Source organism: Panthera leo, chromosome B4, assembly GCF_018350215.1.
Source record: "Panthera leo isolate Ple1 chromosome B4, P.leo_Ple1_pat1.1, whole genome shotgun sequence".
In the NCBI taxonomy this organism is placed as follows: Eukaryota; Metazoa; Chordata; class Mammalia; order Carnivora; family Felidae; genus Panthera; species Panthera leo.
The window spans coordinates 42,547,405-42,575,391 of record NC_056685.1 but is presented as its reverse complement, the minus strand read 5'-3'; the positions used below and the strand labels follow the sequence as shown (position 1 = coordinate 42,575,391).

Below are 27,987 nucleotides of genomic sequence, written 5' to 3'. Positions count from 1 at the left end.
ATCTGAAGCAGGCTCCACGCCCAGGACAGAGTGTGACATGGGGCTCAGCTCAATCCCATGACCCTGGGATGGTGACCTGAGCTGAAATCAAGAGTTGGACGCTCAACCAACTGAGCCTCCCAGGCACCCCAACAAAAAAAAACTTTTTTCAAAAATAAAATTACTGGGGCATCTGGCTAGCTCAGTCAGTAAAGCATGCAACTCTTGATCTCAGGGTCGTTTAGTTCAAGCCTCATGTTGAGCATGGAGCTTACTAAAAATTTTAAAAATCCTAATACCACCCCAGATGACACAGCAAATCTAACAGAAAAAAAGACAAGGATAAGAACTAGAGGAAGCAAAAGCCATACATATAGACAGCTTCCAGCGTCACAGCAACTGAAAGTAGCCCCTCATGCACCATTCACACACTCTCCAGGGTCTCCACCTGAATGCACACAATAAGACTAGAATATCACGAGCCAGAAGCACCACCACACACACACGCCAGCACGCCAAACCTTGGCCTGCCATACCTGTGCCGCACTCACCCATGTGCCCCACAACATGGGGTCTCAAAGGCATCGATCACAGGAAAGCAGGGAAAGAATAAAATAAAATGAGAAGCACAATAGTTGTGACTTGTAGCTGAGGAAAAGCAAGGTTAAGAGCTCTCAGTTATGGTGATGCATCAGGCCAAGACCCAACTAACCAGCAAAGGGGATGCCCGATGCCCACAACCTCCTAGCCCCCTGTACACCTGTTCCACAGCTGTGGTCAAGAACATACCCTTTCAAGCCTTAGGCTAGATGTAGTAATAATTCAACTTACACAATAGGAAGATGTGGTCACTAGGAAGTCTCAATCAGAGGAAAAGCTCCACCAAAAAAAATTTGCACCAGGGTACCTAATGTAGAGATCCCCAGTTTTCCTTGAGATAGGCACTATAAAAATGATCCTAAGAATGGATAGTTTTTGAAACACCCTGTCAATGACCTCCATTATTCTAAAGCCATCTTGGTTCCATCCCTTACACTTAGTTCTTGAACATCATCTGTTCGCCAATTTGACTAAATTTCACCACATGAAATTGTACTGAATGAGTACAGCAGTTGTGGCCCCAACAGAAATCAGGATAAGATGGTATAGCCACTGGCAACTGGGAAGCAGGACTGTTCTGCCAATATTGATATGTCAACTTGTGGAAACTTCCCAGGCCAATAGTAAGACAATATGGTGTTTTCAAGGATTGTATCATCAGATAATAAAAGCACTCCAGGCCTGCAATCTCACATAGTTATGCAGCAACTCCTGACAGATGATGCACGTGAGCATCTCCATGTCTGGCTTCATGGCTGCAGCGCTGATATCCTTGCGTAATCTTTGAGTGTTTCTACACTGGTATGCAACCAACACATGAAAGTTCAGATTAGCCTCCCCATCTCCTTTCATTTTTTTCCTTTTTTTTAATGAACCCTAAATCCTCTTGATCCTGGGTTTCTAACAAAGAAAATGGTGTTCCCTCTCTGCCTTCATGATTTGGAAGCAAGCCTAGAGATCTCATCATTTGCCACAACTGGGACTATATCCTTTCACAGAGAATACTTGCACCCCCATATCTGGAACTAGAAGAATGTTCTCACCCTGCAGAAGACTCTGTGAAAGAGGTAGACACTATCTTGAAAAGGTCCAACATCAATGTCAATGGTTGTGGTTCCTCAAAGCCCACCTAGAGGCAGTTAATATGGCAAGATCTGGGGATCATCACCTTGCCCTGCACCAAAGTATCTTTGTTCATGTGGAATATATTTTCTTTATCAGCTTCAAAAGATTCTCATGTCATGTCTTGCTTTTCATGTAAAGAATCACAGAGGTATGACACACTGTGTTCCAAAATATTCTTTCTGTATACCAAGTACATGACATTCCCAGTTTGAAAAGGGCAAGTAAGCTTAAACTCTAGCTTGTCACTTACTGTTCCACTGGTACTGGTATTTTCAAGTGACACCTGTCCAATTTTTTATCCAGTATAATTTCATAGTAATCTCCAAAGTCTAGTTCACTGACAGAGAAAGAGCACAACCTCTCCTCCACCGAATGGTCCACTTTTATTTCGACAGGTTAAGGGGCCACTGGTGGTCCCCAGGTACCCAGGGTCGCTTGCCTTTATCAGGCTGCTCCACTGAGATTCACATCTAACAATAACCAGGAAACAATCAGGAAAAGATTCCCCAACCACCAAGGCAAAAGCTTTGCATTCATTCTCTCCCCTTCCCAACCCTCACACTGGCCCTCCTGCTCTGGGAGACCTCCAAAACATTCCTGTGGGCCAGGCGGAGACCAGTAGGCCAGGGTCTCTTCCAACATATCTATTTCTCCCATCCATAAACATGAGGGGAAAAAGAAAAGCAAAACTGCTGATAAATCAAAAGCGTTATGATAAATCTATAGAGGTCAGAAGACCAAAAGTACACAAATAAAATGATAGTCCTGAGTCCTTAAAAAACAATTTTTTTTCTGATTACATTCACTATTTTAAATGTCAGAAAAGAGTCCCTTGTAAAATAAAATGGTTCCTTTATTCCCCCTGACATTTAAAGGAGTAAGTTTGGTTACTTACTATTAGAAAAGAGTTTAAGGGCACTTGGGTGGCTCAGTCAGTTAAGTGTCCCAACTCTTGGTTTCAGCTCAGGTCATGATCTCACAGTTCATGAATTAGAGTCCAGCACTGGGCTCTGCACTGACAGTGTGAAGCCTGCTTGGGACTCTCTGTCTCCCTCCCTCCCCTCCCCAGCTCACTCTCTATCTCTCTTTAAAAAAATACTTTAAAAAAGAGTTTATTCTCCAACAGTGTTAAGATTAACACAGCATTTGTAAATGTCCACATATACAAAAGAATATAGTATTTCTGCTCTTAGAATGTAAATTCAGATCAACTAATTCCTGTCCTCAATTTATTTCTCCCACAGTATCAAGGAAAATGATACACAAATATCAGATATAGAATAAATGCTACTGAGTAACTACAAAAACAGTTGCTGTTTTTTTTTTCAATAAAGAGATATTCAACAGTGAAATTTTAGTTTTATATTAGAGATAGTTTTCCCATGCAAACTTCTGGATATACAAACCAATAAAAAAATTTACTGTCATCTGTCAATAGTACAGGCAAGGCTAATTAAATGGGAATCATAAATAAAGTGCATCATTCATTTTTCTCGTGAAGCCACTTCCTAATGTTAATTATTTTGCTAGGGAAAAAGCAAAAATATCAATCTACCATTTGAAGACCTTAAGGCACCTCTTACTACAAGGAAAATCATTTATTCCAGATAAGACACAGCATATGAACTTAGAATCTAAAGACTGAAAAAGAATAAAGGTTAGAAGAAGGGAAGCAAAAATAATATAAAAACATGGAGGGGGACAAAACATAAAGAGACTCTTAAACATAGAGAACAAACAGGGTTGCTGGAGGGGTTGTGGGAGGGGGGATGCTTTCTCTGTACATAATCCCCAGGGCTTCCTTCTTAAACCCTTCACTCCTTTCTCTAGAAATTTCATCCTCAGCCAGGCTTCAACTATTATCATTAAAATCTGAATATATCATTGACCCACTAAATATCTTTCCAACCTGGAGTTCTCAACTGTATTTGAGATCCTATTTCAATCTGCTTAGTAGGCATCCCTAACTAAATGCCACAAACATTGCCTCAGTTGAGCAAGTAAAATTCTGAAGTGTTTTTATTCACATACCTAAACACCTTGAATTCCCATTTTAATAGTTCAATATTATGCGTCAGCCTGGCTAGACAATGGTGCCCCAACTGTTTGGTCTAACTCTAGTCTACATGTAGCTATGTAGGTACTTTGGAAATATGATTAAAGTTCATAATCAGTCGACTCTGAGTGAAGGAGATTACCCTCTATGACATGGGTGGACCCCATCCAATCAGTGGAAGGTGTGAACAACAAAAAAGGGTTTCCAAGAGAAGGAACTCTGCATCAACACGTTAACACAGAGGTTCCTGACTGAGTTTCTAACCCATTGGTCTGCCCTACAAATTTCAGACGTGCCACAATCACACTAACCAATCCCTTAAAATTAATTTCTATTTCCTTCTTTCTCTCGTTCCCCCCTTCCTCCTTCCCTCCCTCCATACATCCCTCTCCCTCCACATATATACAATTTCTTACCGGTTCTGTTTCTCAGAAGAATACTGCCAGATATACTCATCCTAATTTAAGCATTTAATTCAGAAACTCTGGCATCATTTTCTATTTTTCTTCACTACGTAAACATACAATTACAACAGTAATTCTATTTTCTAAATACCACTTGAATTTCCTATTCATCCCCAGTACATGCAACATTTTGCACCTAAAAACACCTCCAAACTAATCTTCTACCCTCTCTTCTCTCTCATTTACCAATTTCCTGAACACATTGTATTCTCTCATGCTTCCTTTTGCTTAGAATATACATCCTAAGCCTACCTTAGTAAATACTGGCTCACTAGTTAATACATCTGTTAAATTTTTCTGACTTATAAAAATCACCCTAACTCCATGAATCTACATTATCTTATACATATATTCTGGCAATTATCACAGTATGTTGTAATTATTTTTTTTTTATACTGTCAGTGCTATAAGATGAATTTTTAAAAGGGTATGCATGGGTGGCTCAGTGTGTTGAGCATCCGGACTTCAGCTCAGGTCATGATCTCCTAGTTTGAGTTCGAGTCCTGCATCGGGCTCAGAACCTGGAGCCTGCTTTGGATTCTGTGTCTCCCTCTCTCTCTGTCCCTCCCCCACCTCACACTCTGTCTCTCTCTCTCTCTCTCTCTCTCAAAAATAAACATTAAAAAGAAACCTTGTTAATAAAAAAATTATAAATAAAACCTTTTTAAAAAAAAAGGAAGGGTGAAAAGGAAGACCCATACTATTTGGGGATAGGAGGTGATTTTTGTAGCTCTTATTAAGGGACAGAAAACGACTGAATGGTAACTTGAAAACCTCAGAAGAGTCTCAGAAATAACCAAATAATAGTCTTAGTCCAATTACCCCATTACTCACTAACAATGTTCATCAATAAATAATCTCTAAAAAAATGTCCCTCTGAAATCTGGATAGTTCCTATAAAATCTCATCCTTTACCTAAGATGCCACATAAAATAAGATCACTGTTTAGGTGTTCTGAGTTTATACAAAATGCCATGTTCTTTGCCACATTAACTTTAAGGCAGACCGGAATGCTTTGAAAGTAGGAGCAAAAGGCTAGATATTAATCAAAGTTGTCTTTAGCTATGACAGAAAAGAAATGTGTGATAGCCCTCACAACCCCCTCCTTATATTGAAAAGGATATACCTCAAAAATAGAGCAAACCAATAAGTTCCTAAAGGTTACATGACACACTCATTCACACTCTCTCCTTTTTATAGCACTTTTACCTATGATACTTTTTTTTTTTTTAAGCTACATATGTGATTATGGGGGGAAAGAGAGGGCAATGATTTTCCTACCCAATCTCAAGAAGATCCCTTTATCAAAAGACTGAAAAAAAATGAGTGCTGAAACAGAAAAACCAATGAAGGTAAGAAAAGGCAACACTTTGAAATATATAGACAAGTGCCTATAAATTCCCTTTCCTCATACAAAGAAACATATGCAGGACAAAGGCAAAATAATGCACACAGATAAGGTTAAAACTATTCTCCATTTACAGCTCATGAAACACATTCCACATATATTTTCTAATCTAATCTGCATGTAATTACGTGAGAAATACACACATATATCTTCCCATTTTAAAGAAACAGCCTGACCGTTTAAGTTATCATGAGCTTATCACAATAACGGAGCCAGGACTAAGATTCAGGTTTTCTGATTTCTTTCTACTTTTTTCTACCATACCTAAAGACAATGAAAGGAATTTGGATAAATATTTTTAAAAACCCACATTATACCATGGTAGGCGATTTATCTGTATCTTCTCATTCAATCCTCACAACCATCCCTTTGGTGCATTACTGTCTTCATTTGTTAGCTGAATACGTTCTAGCCAAGAAGTTAAGTGGTAAAGCCAAGTGAATTCAAATTCCACACACTCCATGGCACAGACTGCCACCTCCTTCCCAATATCCATTTTCTAATGACTCCTTAAGTAATAAGATATCCAATATCTAGCTAAGCACAATGCCATGTAACGAACAGACTGTATTCTCTAGGCTTTCTTGCAACTAGATGTGATCATATAAGTAAATTTTACTCAATAAGAGCTGAGTGAAAGTACTGCACTGAAATTTTCAGAACACATACTTAAGAGGTATACTATACTATTCCTTGGCCCTTCCTCCACCCTTCCTGGAATGTAAGTGTTATGGCTACAGCTCTAACAACCACCTAGACTATGAAGACAGGAGTGAAAAGTGAACCCTAGGAAAAACACAGAGACATGTTAAAACTTGAATGCCTGACAACTGTGTAGTGCTGTGACCCTGGACTACCTACTACCTTTTTTGCTTATGTAAATGATATCTGGGAATTCTTTATTATAGGCCATAAAACCTTACCTTAACAAGTATAGTCCATCATACCTTGGTCAAATCTTATAGGAAAATTTTCCCTTGACATTAAAATTTTTGTATGAAAATATTCCCTTGACATTGAAATATTCCCTTGACATTAAAATACCAGTAAGTATTGGTATCGATGATAAGAGGGAGTTTCTTTTTACACTGACAAGATCATCATCTTACATTTCATCATTTCACTTTTACATTTATTTTTACAACATCCCTGGAGAAGTATTTCTATATCCCTCTCTCAAAAAAAAGAAAACTGTTCAAAGTCAAACACTGGTCATAATCTCAGATCAATTAAGAATCTAAATACTAAAAACACTAAGTATTCGATTAAATACATTTAATTTAAAAATTAGTATTTCAGTGCCTACTATGCACTCTAAAATATCATGGTAAACAAAACAGACATACTCCCAGCCCTCACAGAGCTTTTTTAAAAGGATGTGATAATAAAACATCACAAAAAAAAGATGCTCAACATCACTAATCATTAGGAAAACACAAATCAAAACCATATAATTAACTCGCACACACTGGAGGTCTACTGTCAAAAAACAAAAAATCACAAATGTTGGGGAGAATGTGGAGAAACCTGAAGCCTTGAAAATTGTTGGTTGGAATGTAAAGTGGTGCAGCTGCTATTAAAAATAGTATGGCAGGCGCACCTGAGTGGCTCAGTCGGTTAAGCATCCAACTTCGGCTCAGGTCATGATCTCACCTTTCATCAGTTCAAGCCCGCATCGGGCTCTGGGCTGACAGCTCAGAGCCTGGAGCCCGCTTCAGATTCTGTGTCTCCCTCTCTCTCTGCCCCTCCTCTGCTCATGCTCTGTCCCTCACATTTTCTCAAAAATAAATAAACATTAAAAAAATTTTTTTTAATAGTATAGCAGTTCCTCAAAAAAATAAAAATAGAAATATTGTATGATCCAGTAATTCTAGTTGTAGGTATATAACCAAAAGAACTGAAAACAGAGTCTTCAAAGAAGAATCTTCATACACATGTTCATAGCAGCGTTACAACAGCTAAAAGGTGGAAGCAACCCAAGCCTTCGGTTGACAGATGAATAAATAAGATACAGTATGTACATACAATGCCTTAAAAAGGAGTTAAATTCCAATACATGCTGCTACATGGATAAACCTGGAGGACATTATGCACCAGTATATAAAATATATAATGTGTCAATCCACAGAAAGTAGAATGGTGGTTGCCACAGGCTGGGGTGTTGGGAGAATGAGGAGTTAGTTATATGGGTATACAGTTTCAGTTCTGCAATATATAGAGTTCTGGAAATGAATATGGTAGATAGTTGCATAAGAATATGAATATAATTAATATCACTAACCTGTGTACCTAAAAAATGATTAAGGAGGTAAATTTTATGCTGTATATTTTACCACAATAAAAAGAAAACTGGAGAAGAAAAACAAACATCATGAGCAAATTAACAAGCAAATTTACATATATTCAACTAAAAGATCAGAAAATTATGTTACCTTTACTTAAATTACCTGTAACTTTGCTATTTAAAGCTTTGTTATTCAAAGCTACAGGTAATTTAACAGTCTGGTATATAAAAATAGTCTGGTGTACAAAACTAAACTTTTAAAAAAAAGTTTTCTCTGAATGGTACCCCTGGCTGGCTCAGTTGGTAGGGCATATGACTCTTGATCTCTGGGTTCCTAGGTTTGAGCTCCACATTTGGGTATAGGGAATACTCAAAAAATCTTTTTTTAAAAAGCGTATCAAGGGGTGCTTGGATGGCTCCGTCAGTTACGCATCTGTATCTTGATTTCAGCTTAGGTCATGATCTCAGGGTTTGCGAGATGGATCATCGGGCTATGTGCTGACAGCACAGAGTCTACATGGGATTCTCTCTCCCTCTCTTTCTGCCCTTCCCACACTCCCACTCTCTCTCTTTCAAAATGAGTAAACTTTAAATAAAGTTTTCTCACAAATAAAGTTCTCAGTAACCCAAATAAAACTTCTAATGATTTCACTTAATACAGGAATGTTAAATCAATGTATCTCTTTCTGGAACATGGCACAAAATTTGCAAAGTCTTCCTGAGACTCAAAGGGTAGTATGGCTTACTCAGAGCTCATGTTTAGAGGCACCTGGCTGGTTCAGTCAGTAGAGCATTTGACTTTTGATTTTGGGGTTGTGAGTTCAAGACCCACACTGGGTACAAAAATTACTTTGAAAATATAAATAAAATCTAGGGGCACCTGGATGGCTCAGTCAGTTAAGCATCTGGCTTTGGCTCAGGTCATGATTTCACATGGTTTGTGAATTTGAGCCCAGCATTGAGCACTGTGCTAACAGCTCAGAGCCTGGAGCCTGCTTCAGATTCTCTGTCTCTGTCTCTCTCTCCCTCTCCTGGTTGTGCTCTCTCTCAAAAATAAACATTGGGACACCTGGGTGGGTCAGTGGGTTGAGTGTCCGACTTCGGCTCAGGTCATGATCTCACGGTTCATGAGTTTGAGCCCTGCATCAAGGCTCAACGGTGTCAGCGTGAAGCCTGCTTTGGATCCTCTGTCTCCCCCTCTCTCTCTGCTCATGTACTATCTCTCTCTCTCGCTCTCTCTCTCAAAATAAATAAATAAGATCTTTATTTTTAAAAAAAGTTCATCATGTTTAACATGTTAAATGTTGGGCCTTCCTTCTAAATTTTCTTTCTGGACATTACCTTGAAAAATGAGTTGGGAAGATATTACTGTATTTAAGTTGAAGGTTTTACAAACATGGCTAACTAATTCACATGTCAAAGGAATAAGCTAACAATTAAAAACCACAATGAATCAGGAAAAATTTCAAAGTTCCTGTTTGGACAAACCTGCAAGATATTTCCAAAATGTAGTTTTCTGATAAACTATCAAAGTCTAAAATGCTGCCAAATACGGGAAAGTGGAGCAGTAAGAGAGAACTAGTGTGACCTAATATCGCAAATCCATATTCTATTTGGAGACCTTATTTCTATATTCCTAAGAACATGAAGTCAAGAGCTAGTAACAGGAAAGGTTGGGGGGATGGAGGAGGTGGGAGGGGAGGGAGGGAGGGAGAGGGGAGAGAGAAAGAAATGAAAAGGAGCTGAACAGAGCAAAACATTTAAGTAAGGGGTAGGTTTGAAATTTTGTTTTCATTTTAATTCCAGTTAACATATGGTGTTGTATTAGTTTCAGGTGTACAGTATAGTGATACCACAATTGTAAATTTTTTTTTTCTTGGTCACAACTTGGTGATATGCTGCCACTTTTGAAAGAAAGGAAGTAAAAATTAATTTGGCATATCGATGTTTACACAAATTTGTTACTTTATCAATTCATAAATCGATACACATTTTACAATAATCTAGCAGACTCCTCCGGACACTGATGGGAGAACAGACTGCCACATGAAAAAAACAAGGATCAATGAAATTAGACTGTGAACTCCATGAAGACAGAATCCTTATTTTATTCTCTATTATCTCCAGCAAGCAACATAAAACCTCATATATGACAGCTAAATGTTAAGCATTAGGGGTTAGGAGTTATTTTATTTTATTTTTTTAATTTTTTTAACGTTTATTTATTTTTGAGACCGAGAGAGACAGAGCATGAACGAGGGAGGGTCAGAAAGAGGGAGACACAGAATCTGAAACAGGCTCCAGGCTCTGAGCTGTCAGCACAGAGCCCGACGCGGGGCTCGAACTCACAGACCGTGAGATCATGACCTGAGCTGAAGTCGGCCACTTAACCGACCGAGCCACCCAGGCGCCCCAAGGAGTTATTTTAAAGGGGTCTGTTAGGGGCGCCTGGGTGGCTCGGTCGGTTAAGCGTCCGACTTCGGCTCAGGTCATGATCTCACGGTCTGTGAGTTCGAGCCCCGCGTCGGGCTCTGTGCTGACAGCTCAGAGCCTGGAGCCTGTTTCAGATTCTGTGTCTCCCTCTCTCTCTGCTCCTCCCCTGTTCATGCTCTGTCTCTCTCTGTCTCAAAAATAAATAAACGTTAAAAAAAAATTAAAAATAAAATAAAATAAAATAAAGGGGTCTGTTATATTGAATCATAAGGCAGGATCAAAAAACATTTTCAATATTTAATAGCAGGCAAATGCATACCCCATAAGATCTAAACATAGCTGTCAAAAATTCATAATTTATCTTTTCAATTTCACATATAAATAAACAACCCAATGGGGCGCTTGGGTTACTCAGTTGGTTGAACGTCTGACTTTGGCTCAGGACATGATCTCACAGTTCATGAGTTCAAGCCCCACATCCGGCTGTTAGCTCAGAGCCTGCTTCAAATCCTCTGTCCCCTTCTTATCCTGCCCCCACCCCATGCACCATCTCCCTCTCAAAAATAAACAAACATTTGGGGGGAAAGAAAACACTAAAAACCCAAGCCTAATGCTACTTTCCATCACCATTATACATCTCATCCTGAAATAATTACCTTTGCTAACAATAAAAGTCAGAAGGAAAAAAAACCTGTAATTTCAGTAAAAGCAGTTAAAAAATATAAATAAATAAGCAGATGGGTTCCATGCAGACCAGGCTCTAAGGGAGTAGAGCTAGCTAGCTCTGTAGCTTTTGTCCTCCAAGCCAATTTTGAAAGGAAAAACACACTGGAAAAGAAAACATTGAAAAAACAGCATGGCATGACATCATGAAGTCAGAAAGTCAGTCCTTTTCTGCAAATCTAATATGTACACATTCACATATTGCACACAAATCTAAAACACATCATGTACAGATATTTTGGGGGGTAGTATGTTATTATTTCTTAACAGCCCCTAATACGACAAAAAGGAAGATTCCCAAATAATGACAGGCAGTTTCCCCAATATCTGTACCTAATCTCTCCTACTCAACCTCTCTTGAAACAACTGTGTATGCCAGTACAGTTAACATTAACATATTTTTATTCTTCCTATCACAATCTATGCCCAGACATTAAAATAACATTAGATTATAATTTCAAAGCTCTTTCCCCATATGCCTATGACTTAATCCCACTTGCAGAGATTACTCTTTGTAACCTAACCTGCCATAAACTCTCTACAAATCCACATCACTAAGTAACCCCCAAAACGGTGTAAGCAACATACAAACTCCCCCTTCCTAACTTATGCTTGGTTTTCTGTCACTCTTGTCGTGTTGTTCCTACGTTCCTCCACCCACTTTCATGCAGTTTAAGTCTCTATGCCCGCCCCCCAGAGAAAGATGATAAAAGCTACTTCTCAAACTGTGGATCAACTGGCCCTGTTCTTTCCCCTTCCCCCAAATCCTTCCAGTGTTATGTTCTTTCAGGTCATAGACAGGGGAGAAGTTCTGAGAAATCAATCTAGTAACCTACCCCAGTAATCCCAGGTGGATACAAACTGAGGAAAACAAGAATTGGGAGGTGGTTTTTTTTAGCCATGGTTCATCCTGTACCCCAACGCACTAATGCCTGAAGTCTGGCTGGCATTCATTGGTCCTATGTAAAAACATGTTCTCTTTAGTGTATGCCTTCATAATACAGCTAAGAAGGGGTAGAGGATTTATAAAACGTTGCTAGTGATTTCCTTGTGGAGAGAGAAAAGGAACTGAATGAGAAGGAAAAGAAAAAAAAAGAGAAATTTCTGGTTGCCACTCAATGAATCTAAGAAAATGAAAAAAAAATTAAAAGCTATCCACCAGCAACTAAGTGGAATTTTAGCTGGTAGCCCAAAGTCTAAAGGTTAGTCATTCAACTCCTTCCCCCCTGCAGGGGGAAAGGAGGGAACAGAAAAATGGACCTTCAATGAGTGGAAGATTCTACATGAATGTATTTGATGCTCTTGGCTCCCTGTGGTCAGAATCAGAGTGTCCCCCCTCCCCAACAAGCAGACTCTGGCACCTGGTGGGGGTAAGAGAAAACAAGAGGAAAAAAAAAGGAGACAGAGAAAGATGAAAACATCAACAGCCATCTTGCCAAACTAACAACCAAATCTTTGACATGAAAGAAGGAAAGTCATTGCACTAACCAAGATAGAAAGGAATAAACAAAAGATCACCTCCAAAGAAAAATAGGCCTCCTCCCCTTTGACATACTGACCAAATAACACACAGCAACCATTAGAAGAGAAATTTAACTATGACTGTCATTTTTGAAAATTAGAGGTTGTCATTCTAAAAGTTAGAAAATAAATCAATCTCCATGACTGGAATTTCAGAGTGTTTTATTCCAAATGAATATCTTATAGTATTCTGACAGTGAATTCTTTGTAAGAAACAGAAAAAAAAAAAAATGACCTTTCAACGGCCCAATGGTGTTAAAGACCTAACGAAATTTACATAGCATTTAAATTTTAAAAGGTTACATTTAATAATTAAGAACTTCGGTACATACAACAAACACCAAGCCCACAAAAAAAGAGTATCTTCCATATTAGGCTGCCTCACGTACTTTCCGTTCAGATTTAGAATTTAATCCAACTCCCCAAAGATGTGAGAACAATTTATGTAATTAATGGGAAAATAACAGCATGCTAAAAGAATTCACATCGGAAGTTACAGTCAACACGGGTAGCATAACCTCACTCATAGAATGCAATTACCGCCCCCTCTCTATTCACACCTACAAGTGGGGTAAAATACTGGGATTACAAATCCGCCATCTGAGATAAGGACACATTAGTAAGGCAAATGTGAAGTTATTATCTAACTAGTTTGGGGTTTTTTTTAAAGGGAGGGGGGCAAGATTTGCATCATGGTCAAATGCCTTAAAAAAAAGAAAAATCGAACGAGCCAAGCAATTATTTGTCACCCCATTCTTACTCAGAGCACTGCCAAAGGCAAAGGAGGTAGGACTGTCACACTCTCTAAAATTTCACACGTAAGGAGGAAACCATGGGATCTAAACCATACTAAGTGTAGGACGAACACCACATCCTCCTCCCTCGGTCACACCACAGGAATGTGTCTGACGGAAGCAGGGGCAGGAGCGATCACCACACGCTGGAGGACAGGTTGGCACAACGCGTGTTCTACTCCAACGAGCACTCCCAGGGTTACCACACCCCCCTCACAAACAGGGGGAAGCACACTTCACGCCCGAGGACGCCGCCTGTCCCCGGCAGTTCTCACCCGTCACACGCACCCGGCGACCTCGGCCCCCTCCCAGCACGCCGACCGGGCCGGGGCTCCCCACCGCCCCCCCCCCCCCCGCGGCGGAGCGACCCCCCCCCCCCCGGGCTTCACAAGCCCCCCGGCCCCCGGCGCGCCCCGCCCGGCCGAGCCCCAGCTCGTCGCCGAGTCCCTAAGGCCGCAGTCGCCCATTTGGGGGAGGGGTGCGGGGGGGGGGGGGCGGCGGCGGGCGCGCCTCCGCCTCACGCCACTACACCGGGGGAGGGAAGCGATCGCACCGCTCACCTGGCTCCGGCGGCTCCTCCCTCGCTCTCGGCCAGCGGAGCCGGGCTGGGGCCTCCGAGGGAACCGCGGGCTGCCGGGCAGGCTGGCTGGAAGTCCGAGAAGGAGAGGAGGGGGAGGGGGTCGGGATGCCGGGAGCCGCCTCCTTTCTCCTCCGCCACCGCGGCTCCCGCAGCCAGGCCGGGCACCCTCGCACACTCGCCCACTTTCTCACAGCCTCGCGGTCGGTCTGGCTGTCCCTCACCCCCACTCCCACGCACTCCCACACACACTCCCACACACACTCCCACACACACACACACACACACTCGCCCCCACCCCCAAACACACTCTCACACCCGGCCGCTCCTCGCTCCCTCACTCGCCTGTAGTGCGCGCGCGCGCGCGCAACCCCGCTCACACACAGCGCGCGCGACGCCGGCGGAGACCGCCCCGCGCTCCCCCAGACCGAGGCGCCGCGCGCCGCCCGCCCGCGTGCAGAGGACCCTCGCGCGCCCCGGCCCCGCCCCCCAGGCGCGGCGGCGCGGCGGCGCGGCGGGCGGGGGGCGGTGGCCGCGGGGCGAGGGGCCGGGCCAGCCAGCCAGCCAGCCGAGCCCGGCCTAGCGGATCCATCCAACACCTGCGTCGAGACCCGCCCTCCAGGCTCCGCGTCCCCACTCGCAGCCATCGTCAGCCTCTCGGGTGGTAGAGGGGCGATGGAGCGCGAGTGCCGAGAGGTAAATGAGAGCGCGAGAGCGCTTCGAGGACGCGCTTTCCCCACCCGCCCCCAAACCGTCCTTACTAAGGAAGGGAAACGCCGGGGGGGGGGGGGGGGGGAGATAAGGTTTGTTCCCACCTCGAAACCGCGAGATTGATTCCTTCCGTTGTACACCCTCCCTGCCCTCACATTCCCTCCTCTGGCCCCATTCATGCACACTTTGAACCCTGACGCCAGCCCACCAAGCCTCTTGGGGCACTGTGTGGTTGTGCGTGTCCACGCCTCTGTCTCCTGCCCTGCCCAGCCCAGCCCAGCCCACCTCCCGCGCAGCCTTTCCGGCGCCCTCCGCCTGGTGTCCCCGCAAGCCGTGGTCTCTCCCCTCCCAAAGGCAAAAATTGGGAACAAAGATCAATACCTATAAGGTCCTTATGCGTGTACGGAATGAAGACGTTGCCTCTGTACGTTGTAAGACAAATTTGTAAACTACAGTACATCATACATGCTCAGGGCTTTATGCAGGCTTAAACATATAGGCAGGGTAGTGTGGTACAGCCCGCTCTGCTACTTGGAAACCAGTATAAACCTTGGGGCAAATTAGTTTCATAACTTCCCCCCAAGCCTTTGTTATGAAAAGCTAAGAATATATTCCAAGGTTGCTGTAAGAATGAATCTGAATATGTTCAGCTACGTTAGTCCTGTGTTAATTTTTCTAGATCATAAAGAATGAAACGAAAGGTAACAGATCACCGTGCGACTGTACCTGGCGGATTCATTTCCAAAATAACCATAGTCATTTATTACCCCTAGAGATCCCACATGAGGGATACAATGATGTCCTAACTAACCAGTTTGCCTTCTTACAAATCACATTCCATTCTGAGTCGCCTAAGTCAACAAATTCTTTTCAGCAATCCTTTCCCAACCATTTTAGTTTGCCTTTTTTGCTGATTTCATTCACTTAGTCCTTTAAGAGATATAGCAAAACATAGGGTGGTTAACTTCTGGACTTGCTCAGAGTTCTAGTTCCCCTTACTTAAATCTTCTGAAGTACCCTAACTTCTCTATCTTAATCTGCCTGACTACAAAAGTTAACTATAAAAGTATTTTGTAGAATATACAAAAATAGTTACTTCATTGAGTTGGTATAAGGAGTGAATTAGCTGATAAGACTTAACGCCTGGCACAAAGCAAGTGCTATTGTGTTTGCTGCTGTTTTGCCACTGAGAGTAACCTAGGAGGGAACAGTTCTCACAAAGGACACGTTTACAGGAATAAATGTGCTATTACTACCTTCAAAAAAAGGGGAGGGGGGAGTCTACAGAACTAAGATGTTGCTCTTTATTTCCACCCTGATATTCAGTCTCCTGAAGCAAAGTATATTCAACCTAAAGACAAAGAAGAGAAGCATTTTGTGATCAAGAGAACCTTGATCACAGAGATGCTAACACAATGAGAATCTGGCAAAAGATACACAGGGTGATTGACAGAGGGAAAAGGTTGTATGACTGGCCCCACCGATTATCAGTACTACCTATCCTATTCTTCCGTCCTGTTAAGAAACCTAATTCAAGGTAACCATGCAGCACGCAGGAAAAGGATGTATTGCTGAAACTGTGGGTAGGGAATATTAGACTAGTAATTCACTGGCCACTTAAAAAAAAAAAAAAAAAAACAATGCTATGTATTTCATGCACTGTCATTATACGCCAGACACATCCAAAGAAATTCATAATGTATGCAACGTTTTGGTTTCCACTTAAGGTAGTCAGAAACAAACAAAAGACAGAAGTATATTCTTAAATGCAAAGCCAAGGATATGGCTTAAATTGTCAGTATATAATATTTACATAAATGATCAAATTCACTTTATTTAAATTATTTTTAGCATTTCCATAATGGAAAGCAAGGTCCAGAAAGGTTCAGATTCTTGGACTCAGTCATAATCTTTGTGCTTTTATGGTTGTTATTTAGACAGGTATGGACTCACATCTCCTTTGGGTAACAATATATTCTTGAAAGTATTTGGGGGCACCTGGCTGGCTCAGTCAATAGAGCATGTGATCTTGGGGACCTAAGCTTGACCCTTACGTTGTGGGTAGAGTTTACGTTACAAAACAAAGTATTTTGGAGCACCTGGGTGGCTCAGTCAGTTAAATATCTGAGTCTTGGTTTCGGCTCAGGTCATGATCTCACAGTTTGTGAGTTCGAGCCCCACGTCAGGTTCAGTGCTGTCTGTGTAGAGTCTGCTTGGGATTGTCTCTCTCTCTCCATCTCTCTCTGCCCCTCCCACTCTCACTCTCAAAATAAACTTTAAAAAAAAGTACTTTAAGTACTACTTAAAGCTTATCTTGGTTTAATCATGCACCACTCATTTTTAACCATTAAATTAATATTCTTCAGTATGCTCTGGGGTCAGTTGAATCCCTTGAGAAGACATAATAAGCAACCTAGCATCTCTGGAGTCAGGTAAATCTGATTTAAAATCTTAGCTTTATTTCCTAGTGGCATGTGATTGGTGCTTAACCTCTGTAAGCCTCAGTTATCTCATCCACAAAATAGAGATTGAGGTAACTCAAATATGATCTACTACATAGTAAGTCCTCAGAAAATATTGGTTATTGGGGCAGCTGGCTGGCTGGCTCAGTGAGTAGACCAAGTGACTCTGAATCTCAGGGTTGTTAGTTTGAGCCCCATGTTGGGTGTAGAGTGTATTTAAAAATAAAATGTTTTTATACGTGTGTGTGTGTGTGTGTGTGTGTGTGTGTGTGTGTAGGCTATACCAAAATAGTCAAATATCAAAGAGAAGTTATGCAATGTTTAGCTATGTGTCATAGTACAAACTGTTACTGGGATCCAGGCACCAATATTTTTTAAGGCTCTCCGGGGAATTCTAACACGCAGCTAAGCTGAACCAAGGTTTAGACAACAGAGATATTAGAATTAACTATATATGACAGTACACATTATCTAGACACATTTCAATGAATCAATGGATTAGCTGGTTAGAATGTGATAGCGAGATTTGCAGCAAGAAGCACTTTTTTAAATATTTTTATTTTTGAGAAAGAGAGCATGAGCGGGGAGAGGGGCAGAAAGAGAGAGGGACAGAGGATCAGAAGTGGGTTCTGAGCTGACAACAGACAGCCCCGTGCTGGGCTCGAACTCAATCTCAAACTTGCAGACCAAAGTTGTGACCTGAGCCAAAGTGGGATGCTCAACTGACTGAGCCACCCAGGTACCCAGCAAGAAACACTTATAAAAGTTCTTGGTAGACAATATGAAGATACTAGGGGGAAGGCACATAAAATGTGAGGAGGTGATGAAAACAAAATCTCCCCTAACAAAGTTGTCCAGGTGCCACTAATTCCCTGTCTCTGATTCAACTTGTGTTGCTTTGGTGTCTATCTCCACCATCCAGAAAAACATTACTTACATATTTTCTAGAATGCACATCAAGCAAAAATCTTTAAGTACCGCATAGACGCCATCTGGCGCAAATCTTTCCTTCCTGGGTTGAGACAAGAAAACAAGCTGGGATTGGATTGAAATTAAAGTCCTCCGAGTAGCAAAGAGGAGAACTGTAAACAGGAATGAATCCAGGACTGTTATCAGTACTTAAAATAGTAGTCCTCACGGCATATCTGATGTGATTCCTGTAAAATTCATGTGGGTGGAGAAAAGGTAGTCTGTGTCACATCAGAACCTACACTAGCAAATACAGAACTGCAGGGGCAGCTGCCCAGGCTCTAGCTGTCCCCACGGCTTCCTCTCCCTGAACCAGCCGGCTAGAACCAGCCCGACAACAACAGTCTCCACAGTTAGAATAGCTAAATACTGATCTAGCCTTTCCCCACCCACATCCCTCCTCCCTTTCCGCCACTCCATTTCTACACATTAAACTGAGCGCCTCTTCAACTACGCGAAGAAAATGTCAATGCCAGACACAAAGGAGGATGGGAGGTGGGGGAAAAGGAGTGAAGACCGTACCTTGCCTCAATCAGGAGGAAAGGGCGTAAAGAAAAATAAGACTTCGAGAAGTAATGGAGGGTTCCCCCTCCTTAATTGTATCTGGCTGTTTGGAATATTTCATTTTCTCTACCACTCAGGAATAACTTGGAATGCGTGTTCACATTGCAGACTCCTTGGCCCTCACGTCTGACCTTCTGAATCAGCCTGGATATCTGTATTTTTGAGCCAAACTCAAAGCATAGACAATCACCCCTGAGTCTGCATTTTGAATTCACATCCCAAATAATTCTTAGACCCATGAGACTTTGAGAATAATGTCTTAGAGAAAAATCATTTGTAAAATATCCTTTATTTAAAAGGGCGCCTGGGTGGCTCAGTTGGTTGGGTGTCCACTTCAGCTCAAGTCATGATCTCGCTGTCTGCGAGTTTGAGCCCCGCGAGGGGCTCTGTGCTGACAGCTCAGAGCCTGGAGTCTGCTTCGGATTCTGTGTCTCCCTGTCTCTCTGCCCTCCCCCGCTGGCACTCTGTCTCTGTCTCTCTCTCAGAAAAAAATAAACATTAAACGGTTTTTTTAAAATAAAACCTTCCACATTTTTAACCTCCACATCCAACGTTGGGTTCAACCTCACAACCCTGAGATCAAGGGTCACACGCTCCACCCACCGAGTCAGCCAGACGCCCTGCCCTAAAGCCTTAACATTTACAAACTCATTTTAACTACCAGCAACTTTGTAAGGTTAAGAAACTATTTATTTCTAGACCCCTCTGACAGAAGGGAAAATTGAGGCAACAAGATGAAATCATTGGTGGCAATTTCTGAGTCTCCTGATTCTCTGTTCACTGGAATATCTTTTTTTTTTTTAATTTTTTTTTTAATGTTTATTTATTTTTGAGACAGAGAGAGACAGAGCATGAGCAGGGGGGGTCAGAGAGAGAGGGAGACACAGATCTGAAACAGGCTCCGGGCTCTGAGCTGTCAGCACAGAGCCTGACGTGGGGCTCGAACTCACAGACCATGAGATCATGACCTGAGCTGAAGTCAGACGCTCAACCGACTGAGCCACCCAGGCGCCCCTGGAATATCTTTAAAAAAAATTTTTTTTTAATGTTTATTTATTTTTGAGACAGAGAGAGACAGAGCATAAGCGGAGGAGGGTAGAGAGAGAGAGGGAAGGAGGGAGACAAAGAATCCGAAGCAGGCTCCAGGCTCTGAGCTGTCAGCACAGAGCCCGGGGCAATGCTCAAACTCACTAGCTGTGAGATCATGACCTGAGCTGAAGTCAGACACCCAACCGACTCCACCCAGGTACCCCATGTTCACTGGAATATCTTAAAAGTATATCAATCTGAGGGCACCAGGATGGCTCAGTCGGTTAAGAATCCAAATTCAGCTCAGGTCATGATCTCACATTTCATGAGTTCAAACCAGGCATCGAGCCCGGCATGGTGCAGAGCCTGCTTGAAATTCTCGCTCTCCCCTGGCTCTCTGTCCCTCCCCCACTCACACTTGCTCTCAAAATAAATACCTAACTTAAAAAAAAAAAAAGTGGGGCGCCTGGGTGGCTCAGTCAGTTGAGCATCCGACTTCGGCTCAGGTCATGATCTCACGGTCAGTGAGTTCGAGCCCCAGGGTCTATGCTGACAGCTCAGAGCCTGGAGCCTGTTTCAGATTCTGTGTCTTCCTCTCTCTCTCTGCCCCTCCCCTGCTCATGCTCTGTCTCTCTCTGTCTCAAAAATAAATAAAAAAACATTTAAAAAAAAAAAAAAAAAGTATCTTAATGTGGGTGGTGCCTGTCTGGCTCTCAGGGCTGTGAGTTCGAGCCCCGCATTAGACGTAGAGATTACTTAAAACTAAAAAAAAAAAAGGAAATTTTGAGGGCACCTGGGTGGCTCAGTCCGGTAATGGTCCAACTTCAGCGTAGGTCATTATCTCATGGTTTATGGGTTCGAGCCCCACGTCGGGCTCTGTGCTGACAGCTCAGAGCCTGGAGCCTGCTTCGGATTCTGTGTCTCCTTCTTACTCTTTGCCCCTCCCCTGCTCTCACTCTCTCTCCTAAAAATCATAAACTTAAAACTAACAAAAACAAGAATTTTTTTTTTTTAAAAAGCACATCAATCTGGTAAGAATAAAGGGAAAAGTAAATGTGAAAGGCAGTGTGTTCTTTTCTACAAAATAGAGGAAACATCAGGTAATAAGGGAAAAAATAAAACAAGAACCACCCTCCCTTGGTTCAGGGAAACATGAATGAATTAGTAAACATTTCAACCAGACCAATGCCACACAAGAGCTCTGTGGATCTGTCACAATTTATGTCACCAGCAGCACCTTGAATTAGTATTAAACATTTACATATTGAATAAAAATTCTAAAAGCATTCTAACAACCTAGTATTGAAAAAGTTATACCAGGGCACCTGGGTGGCTCAGTTAATTAATTGAGCGTCTGGCTCTTGATTTCAGCTCAGGTCATGATGTCAGGGTCGTGGGGTCAAGCACCATGTAAGGCTCTGCACTCAACATGGAACCTGCTTAAGACTCTCTCGCCATCTGCCGCTCTCCCCCTCTTGCACTCTCTCTCAAATACATAACACTTTTAAAAACTTTAATAAAAAGACAAAGTTAGACTCTGGAGCCCTGTTCATGAGTCTAAGTTCTTGTAGTTATCCTCAGTGCAAAGAAGCAGTGCTATTTATATCTATTCTGTCCCAATTGTTACCTGCCATATTCATTTCTTTTTCTTTCTTCTTTTTCTTTTTTTTTTTTTAATTTTTTTTAACGCTTATTTATTTTTGAGACAGAGAGAGACAGAGCATGAACGGGGGAGGGTCAGAGAGAGGGAGACGCAGAATCTGAAACAGGCTTCGAGCTATCAGCACATAGCCCGACATGGGGCTCGAACTCACGGACCGTGAGATCATTACCTGAGCCGAAGTCGGCCGCCTAACCGACTGAGCCACCCAGGCGCCCCTCTTTCTTCTTTTTCTTTCATATTTTTAGAGTTTACTTTTGAGAGAGACCAAGCCCTTGCGGAAGCATGCATGGGCGGGGCAGAGAGACAGGGAGAGCCCAGCTCTATTAGCACAGAGCCCAACGCAGGGCTTGAACCCACAAACCGTGAGATCAAGACCTGACTCAAAATCAAGAATTGGACACTTAACCGACTGAGCCACCTGGGTGCTCCTCATTTCCTTTTTAAATCACTTTTGCTCTCCTGGCTTTTCAAACCTGCATTGATCACTGAGTTATTTTTTTTTTTTAACTCATCTTTGCTTTTACTTAACCTTGCTTCCATCAACTCCACCTGAATTCCCAAACTCCTTGCTTTTTTCTCTAAGTGCTTTTCAATTTAAGTTTTCTCATAACAGCATAATAAAGTTAGAAAAGAAAGTAAGCAGAAGAAAAAAGGAAAAGGAGAAATCTATACTGAGTGACACAATGGAATCACCAGACAAATCTCTAATACACACGTTTCGATCCCTCTTGCTCGGGTCCCAGAACTTCTGTGGACAGCCAGAGTAGACGACTTAGACTAAGATAGAAGATCTATAACACTGACTTGCTGAGTACAGAAATGGTGAATGAAAATGTACGCAAGAGAAAATTACCACAAAAATACTTGAAACGTATATAGTTATATATCTGTCCCTAGTCTCATAATAAACCTAAAATAGCTTAGAACATGCAATGTTCTCAGAACCTTTGTATGTATATGAAACAGTGTAATCTTCATAATAACCCTAAAGGACCTCAGGATCTTTTTTTTTTACAAATGAGCAAACTGAGGCACAGAGAGGCTGAGTAACTTGTCCAAACTCACACAGCTAGCAAGTGGCAGAACCAGAATTTCAATCCAAGCATCATCAAAGTACATGTTTCTGATCATTTACTCTAGCCCCTCCAAAAGCTATAAAAATGTGTTTTTTCTGCAGTTTCTCCCTACTTCTTAATACAGTATGAGTGGGGGAGGGGCACAGAGAGAGGGAGATACAGAATCCAAAGCAGACCCCAGGCTCTGAGCGGTCAGCACAGAGCCCTGTGCGGGGCTTGAACCCACAAACTGCAGGATCATGACCCGAGCCAAAATCGGATGCTCGACCAACTGAGCCAGAGAGACCATATTCACATAATTTTTATTACAGTATATTGTTGTAATTGGCATATTTTATTATTAGTTTTCTCTCTCTTACTGTGCATAGTTTGCAAATTAAATGCTATCATGGGTGTGTATGTATAGGAAAAAACATAATTTATATATAGGCCTCAATATTATCTGTGGTTTCAGGCATCCACTGGGAGTCTTGGAATGTATCCCCTGTGGATATGCAGGGACAACCGTATGTAAAGTTTTATTTATAGATCAATGCCTGCTACTTTCGCTTATGTCTCCAATGTCATATGCAAAACATTTGTAAATACATATATTAGAATTTGTCACAGGGCACCTGTGTGGCTCAGTAGCATCAGACTTTGGCTCATATCATCATCTCACAGTTTGTGAGTTCAAGTCCCACTTCGGGTGAGCCCCACTAGAAAAGAGAAACTCTCTCTCTCTCTCTCTTTCTCTCTCTTTCTCTCCTCCAACCCCTCATAGGATTCTCTCTCTCTCTGCCCTTCACTCACTTGCCCCCTCATCTCCCTCTTAAAAAAAAACAACAAAGAACTTGGCACAAAAGAATCCATTAGCCAAGCATACCTATGAAGATTCTTCAAAAATGACTAATACATGTTATTCTTCAGCCATGGAGAGATTATGTTTCGATTAACAAAGCACTCATCCATATAAATCATAAGTGAATTTCCTGAAGTCATAGAAGCTTTTTCATAATTATGTTTTTTCTCAAAGTTTAAATACTAAAAACTACAGCCTCATAGGAGACCATGAAATGTTTTGAGGTTTAAAAAAAGGATCAAGTGACACACAGGGGCAAAAAGTGGTTAGCAGAAATCCAGAGTTTAGCAGAGAAACCAGGGTTTAGTGCCTAACAGAGAGGGCAAAAGTAGGTCAGTGTCCCTCGCAGTCACAGCTGGCAGAAAGTGATGTCACCCGAGAAATGTGGTGGGGAGAAAGGGAGGTGGAATTTAAGGTGGGAAAGTAGAGAGACTCTTTGAAGGGGAAGGCTGTGGGATGGGAGGCGAGGAATTTACAGAGGCGAGCTTAAATCGGCCTTTCATAGGCTGATGGCAGAAACAGCTGAAACACCACTTCCTCCTCCCCCTCCCAGCCTGCCTTCTCCCAGGCCTCATCCCTACCTCCCATCACCATCAGACCCCCTCTGCTGGAGACAAAGACACCAGAGAAAGGAATGAGGAGAAAGACGAGCCTGAAAAATAATTATTTTGACAAAGGAGAGACAGGTGAGGAAAGAAGTGAAGGAGAATTTTAATCAAATCCAGGGAAACATGATGGAGAGGAGGAAATAACGAAGGAGAGAGGCAGATTGAAAAAAACAACTAGTAGGAAGAAAAGGAGGATAAGATGGCTGAAGGAAACAAAAGACATTAATGAACAGAGCAAAAGTAGCATTGGAAATGTAATTATGATAATTTCCAACTACTTAGGTTTAAAGAATGACGAGAGTAAAGAGCTGAGAAAGACATTACAGTGGCTGCAGTTTGAAATCATCAAAAATATGTAGTGTTTTGGCAACAAAGCAAAACTGGGATGCTCCCAACTGAAACTTCCCTCCCAGTCCACATCCAAGTTCAAAGTTAGGATGCATCTGTGTTTATCCTAGATCTAGAAGTTCTTAAGCCTAACTTAAATATTTCATTCCAGGTGTACGTCCCTATTAAATTTTGTTAACAACTGTATTAATAACAATAACCGTCTTTGGAATGAAGCAATAGAGTGTTTCAACACCCCTGCTTTTGGAATGTGTCATGCACTTCACATTATTATTCTAATCACCACAACGGTAATTCTCTAATCCTGTTCAATTAATCTCTGATCAAGACTGAATGTCCTTCCATTATGTCCAATAGCTTTCCTATCTAACAACAAGAACAAAACAAACCCTCTTTTTTCTCTTTTAAGAACTGTTAATGCTCCCGTTTGCTTAACTGTTGTTTTAAAATAGCCCCTGGTATAGCCAAAATATACCTGTAACATACATGTCATGATACACCGTGTCTAGAAAGAAACAAGAGAAAAACTAGGAACTATCTCACCAAGGTACAGGAAGAATTAGGGATACATAATGCCTATACCTGGAAGAATGTTACTTTTCTTTCCTCCCTCCTATCAAAGTTCTGTCTTTTCTAAGGAGGGAATTTCTATTGTTCAATCTTCTGCTTTGTCATTCTGCCTTTTCTTCAAATCTCCTTTTTTCTTTTCTCTTGCTGCTCTCTTCATGTCCATCTCACATTGCCCCCAAATTTCCTTCTAACTTTGTTGTGTCTTGGCTTAGTAAGCCAGACTTCCACTAAACTTTCAGAGCTGGAATCAGAACGGTGCATTTGGCAAAAAGTCAGTCACACATACCACAGAACCACAAACAAGCACTCTGACTGCAAAATCCTTTCAACAACACATCCCTGTTTCTTGCAGTCAGCAGTTCACACAGACCCATGATCTGAAATCAGCAACACATACATTCACATACATTCGGCATGCACATGGCCTCTGCAGTCAGCTCACAAAGACACAATATCTGCAGAAAGGTCTCTTGCACGCGGCATACGCAGCCAGTACATTCTCCTCCCCTTTCATAAGCTCTTCCTGACTGGCTCTTTCTCCCAGCCACCCCCTCCCCTCACGCTGCCGGGCAGTGGTTCCCCTCCTTTTCCTGCAGTTCTTCAAGTCGTAACTGCAGTGCTATCCATCACCCTCCCATCAGATCCTCAGGCAAAGCAATTGTTTCTTGAAGCCCTCCTTTCTCCTGACTGAGAACTTGCTCCAGCAAAGGGACCGGCAGAACAGAATCTCCTTCTGGAACAACACTGCAGACTGGTTCCTAGTGCCCTGACTTGTTTCTACGAAGCTTAATTTTTTTTTTTTTTTTTTTTTTTTTTTTAACCCTACTGAGCTTAACTTTGACATGGAAGCCTTGGGGAGAGGGCAGGAAGGAAAGAAAAAGAGGACGAGTAAAACAGAAAAGAGGGAACAAAGTGGAAAAGGGAAAGCCCTGGTAGAAATTTCAAGAAAGACAACTGGGACAAAAGCAGAGAAACAGACTTAAGAAGGAAATGGGAGAGCAGAGGAGGAGAGAGAAAATGGAGCAGGTGGGAAAGTAAAAGGAGAAAGAAAGAAACAAGATAAAAAGTACGGCAGTTTAGTTCTAAGTTTCTCAAGCTTCTTGTTACCCAGTAAGTAACAGAGGTAACCCTAGAGGTAGGAGAGATTAGGAAAGGTTAAAAAGGGAATCAGTGATAAAGAGAATCTCCTCATGAGATTATATATTTTGAAATTTCCTAAAAAGACAAAAGAGACAGCCATCACATGTATCTGACTCAAGGAAGATTCAAACAACCAATGTGAAAGTATTCAGTGATGGAAATGCGTGGGTGGCTCAGTCCATGGAGCACCTGACTCTTGATTTTGGCTCAGGTCACGATCCCAAGGTCATGGGATGGAGACCTGTGTTGGGCTCCATGCTGAGCATGGAATCTGCTTGAGATTCTCCCCACCCTCCTATCACTCTCCCCTCTACCTCACTCGTGTGCTCTCTCTCAAATTAAAAAGAAATAAAAAAATAAAAAGGAAGAAAATATTCGGTGATGGTTGGAGAAAAAGGACATTTGCATTTCAGTTAAAACAACTGATGAGATTTGTCACAAATAGGGGTACCTGGGTGGCTCAGTCGGTTGGGCTTCTGACTTTGGTTTAGGTCATGATCTCACAGCTCGTGAGTTGGAGCCCTGCTTAGGGTGGGCACTGTGCTGACAGCTCAGAGCCCAGATCCTTCTTGGGATTCTGTGTCTCCATTTCTCCCTGTCCCTCCCCTCGCTCATACTCTCTCTCTCTCTCTCTCTCTCTCTCTCTCTCTCTCTCAATTAAACACTAAAAAATTTTTTTTAAGATGTCACAAATATTGCCTTATTTGAGATGCACTAAAAATTTATCTGCTACCTATCTGAAATTCAAATTAATTTGACCATCCTATGTCTTATCTAGCAGTCATATCCTCAGAGGATTCTGGAAAACACTGGAGTCTGAGAAATATTTGGATAAAGTAAGAAGGACTGCATTTATTTATTTATTTATTTATTTATTTATTTATTTATTTACTTGCTTGCTTGCTTGCTTACTTACTTATTTAAGTACGCTTCACACCCAGTGTGGAGCCCAACGTGGGACTTGAGCTCACAGTAAGACCTCCATGAGTTGCTAAGTGAAGATTCTTACCCCCACCACGTATATACCAAATTGAAATCCCCAAAGAAGGAACACAAGCATCTTTCACGAGCACTGGATACTTTTGATGCGCTAAAGTTTGATAACCACCCATTTTCTCACAATTCTTCCCTGGAGCCCTTCCTAAATCTGTATAAAATGTGTCAAATTCACTAAACAAGGGAGTCATTGGACTGAGGCTCTCCATAAGCAAACCAAAATCAGCCTGCAAATGTCTTAAGATTACAAAATTGAAAGCTAAGGACAGCCAATCCGAAACAAATAAACTTTAAGTGATTAAGCAATTAATTTCCTTGCTTTTTGCCTTTTCTCTAGAAAATTCTCTCCCAGAGTTTCTTTCTTTCTTTTTTTTTTTTAGTATTTATTTATTTTTGAGAGAGAGAGTGTGAGTGTGAGAGGGTCAGACAGAGAGAAAAGAGACGCAGAAGCTGACGTGGGCTCCAGGTTCTGACCTACCAGCAGCACAGAGTCCGATGCGGGTCTCGAACTCACAAGCGACGAGATCAGACCTGAGCGGAAGTTGGAGGCTTAAACCGACTGAGCCACCCAGGTGCGCCCCTCCTAGGGGTTCTGTGGGTAGAGTACTCCTAACCACTTCCGGTTTGGTGCTGTCCCAATTCAAAAAACTTTTGTTCAAATAAACTCTTGGGGCACCTGGCTGGCTCTGTCAGTTAAGCATCAGGCTTTGGCTCAGGTTCTCACGGTTCTCATGGTTCGTGAGTTTGAGCCTCGCTTTGGGTGAGCTTGAGCTCCCCTTCTCTGTCTCTCTCTCTCCCCCCACCCTCTCTGCCCCTTGCTCACTCGTGCCCTCTCCCTCACAAAAATAAAACAAAATAAACTCTTAAAAATTTTAATATGCTTCACCTTATCTGTTAATAGTTATAGTGTTAGAAGAGGAAACCAAAGGAGGCCCCTGATAACCCCTAGGAGCAATGAGCTACCAGGTGTAGGTACCCAATGAGCTCACTTCTGGCAACCTGGACCTGGACAGTTGGAGGGCCCTCTTCCTCACCTTGTCTTTGTA

General features: G+C 42.1%; 2 protein-coding genes across 12 annotated transcripts in view; one reads left to right on the top strand and one right to left on the bottom strand.

The window, feature by feature from the left end:
* Positions 1-14,866, bottom strand: part of RIMKLB (ribosomal modification protein rimK like family member B) — a 63,292-nt gene extending 48,426 nt beyond the window's left edge. For 5 of the 6 annotated variants that reach the window (XR_006204676.1, XR_006204677.1, XM_042945736.1 and 2 more), the window contains exon 1: positions 13,948-14,242. The gene's annotated coding sequence lies outside the window, so the exon portion shown is untranslated. Of the gene's footprint in view, positions 1-13,947; positions 14,243-14,779 lie in introns of those variants that run through there. The other variant, XM_042945735.1, reaches the window with a different exon arrangement.
* The window catches only part of MFAP5 (microfibril associated protein 5), a 46,419-nt gene continuing 32,904 nt past the window's right edge, over positions 14,473-27,987 (top strand). For all 6 annotated transcript variants that reach the window (XM_042945742.1, XM_042945743.1, XM_042945741.1 and 3 more), the window contains exon 1: positions 14,473-14,660. In XM_042945742.1, coding sequence (XP_042801676.1) covers positions 14,640-14,660 — 21 coding nt within the window. In that variant the 5' untranslated portion in view covers positions 14,473-14,639. The remainder of the gene's footprint in view (positions 14,661-27,987) is intronic.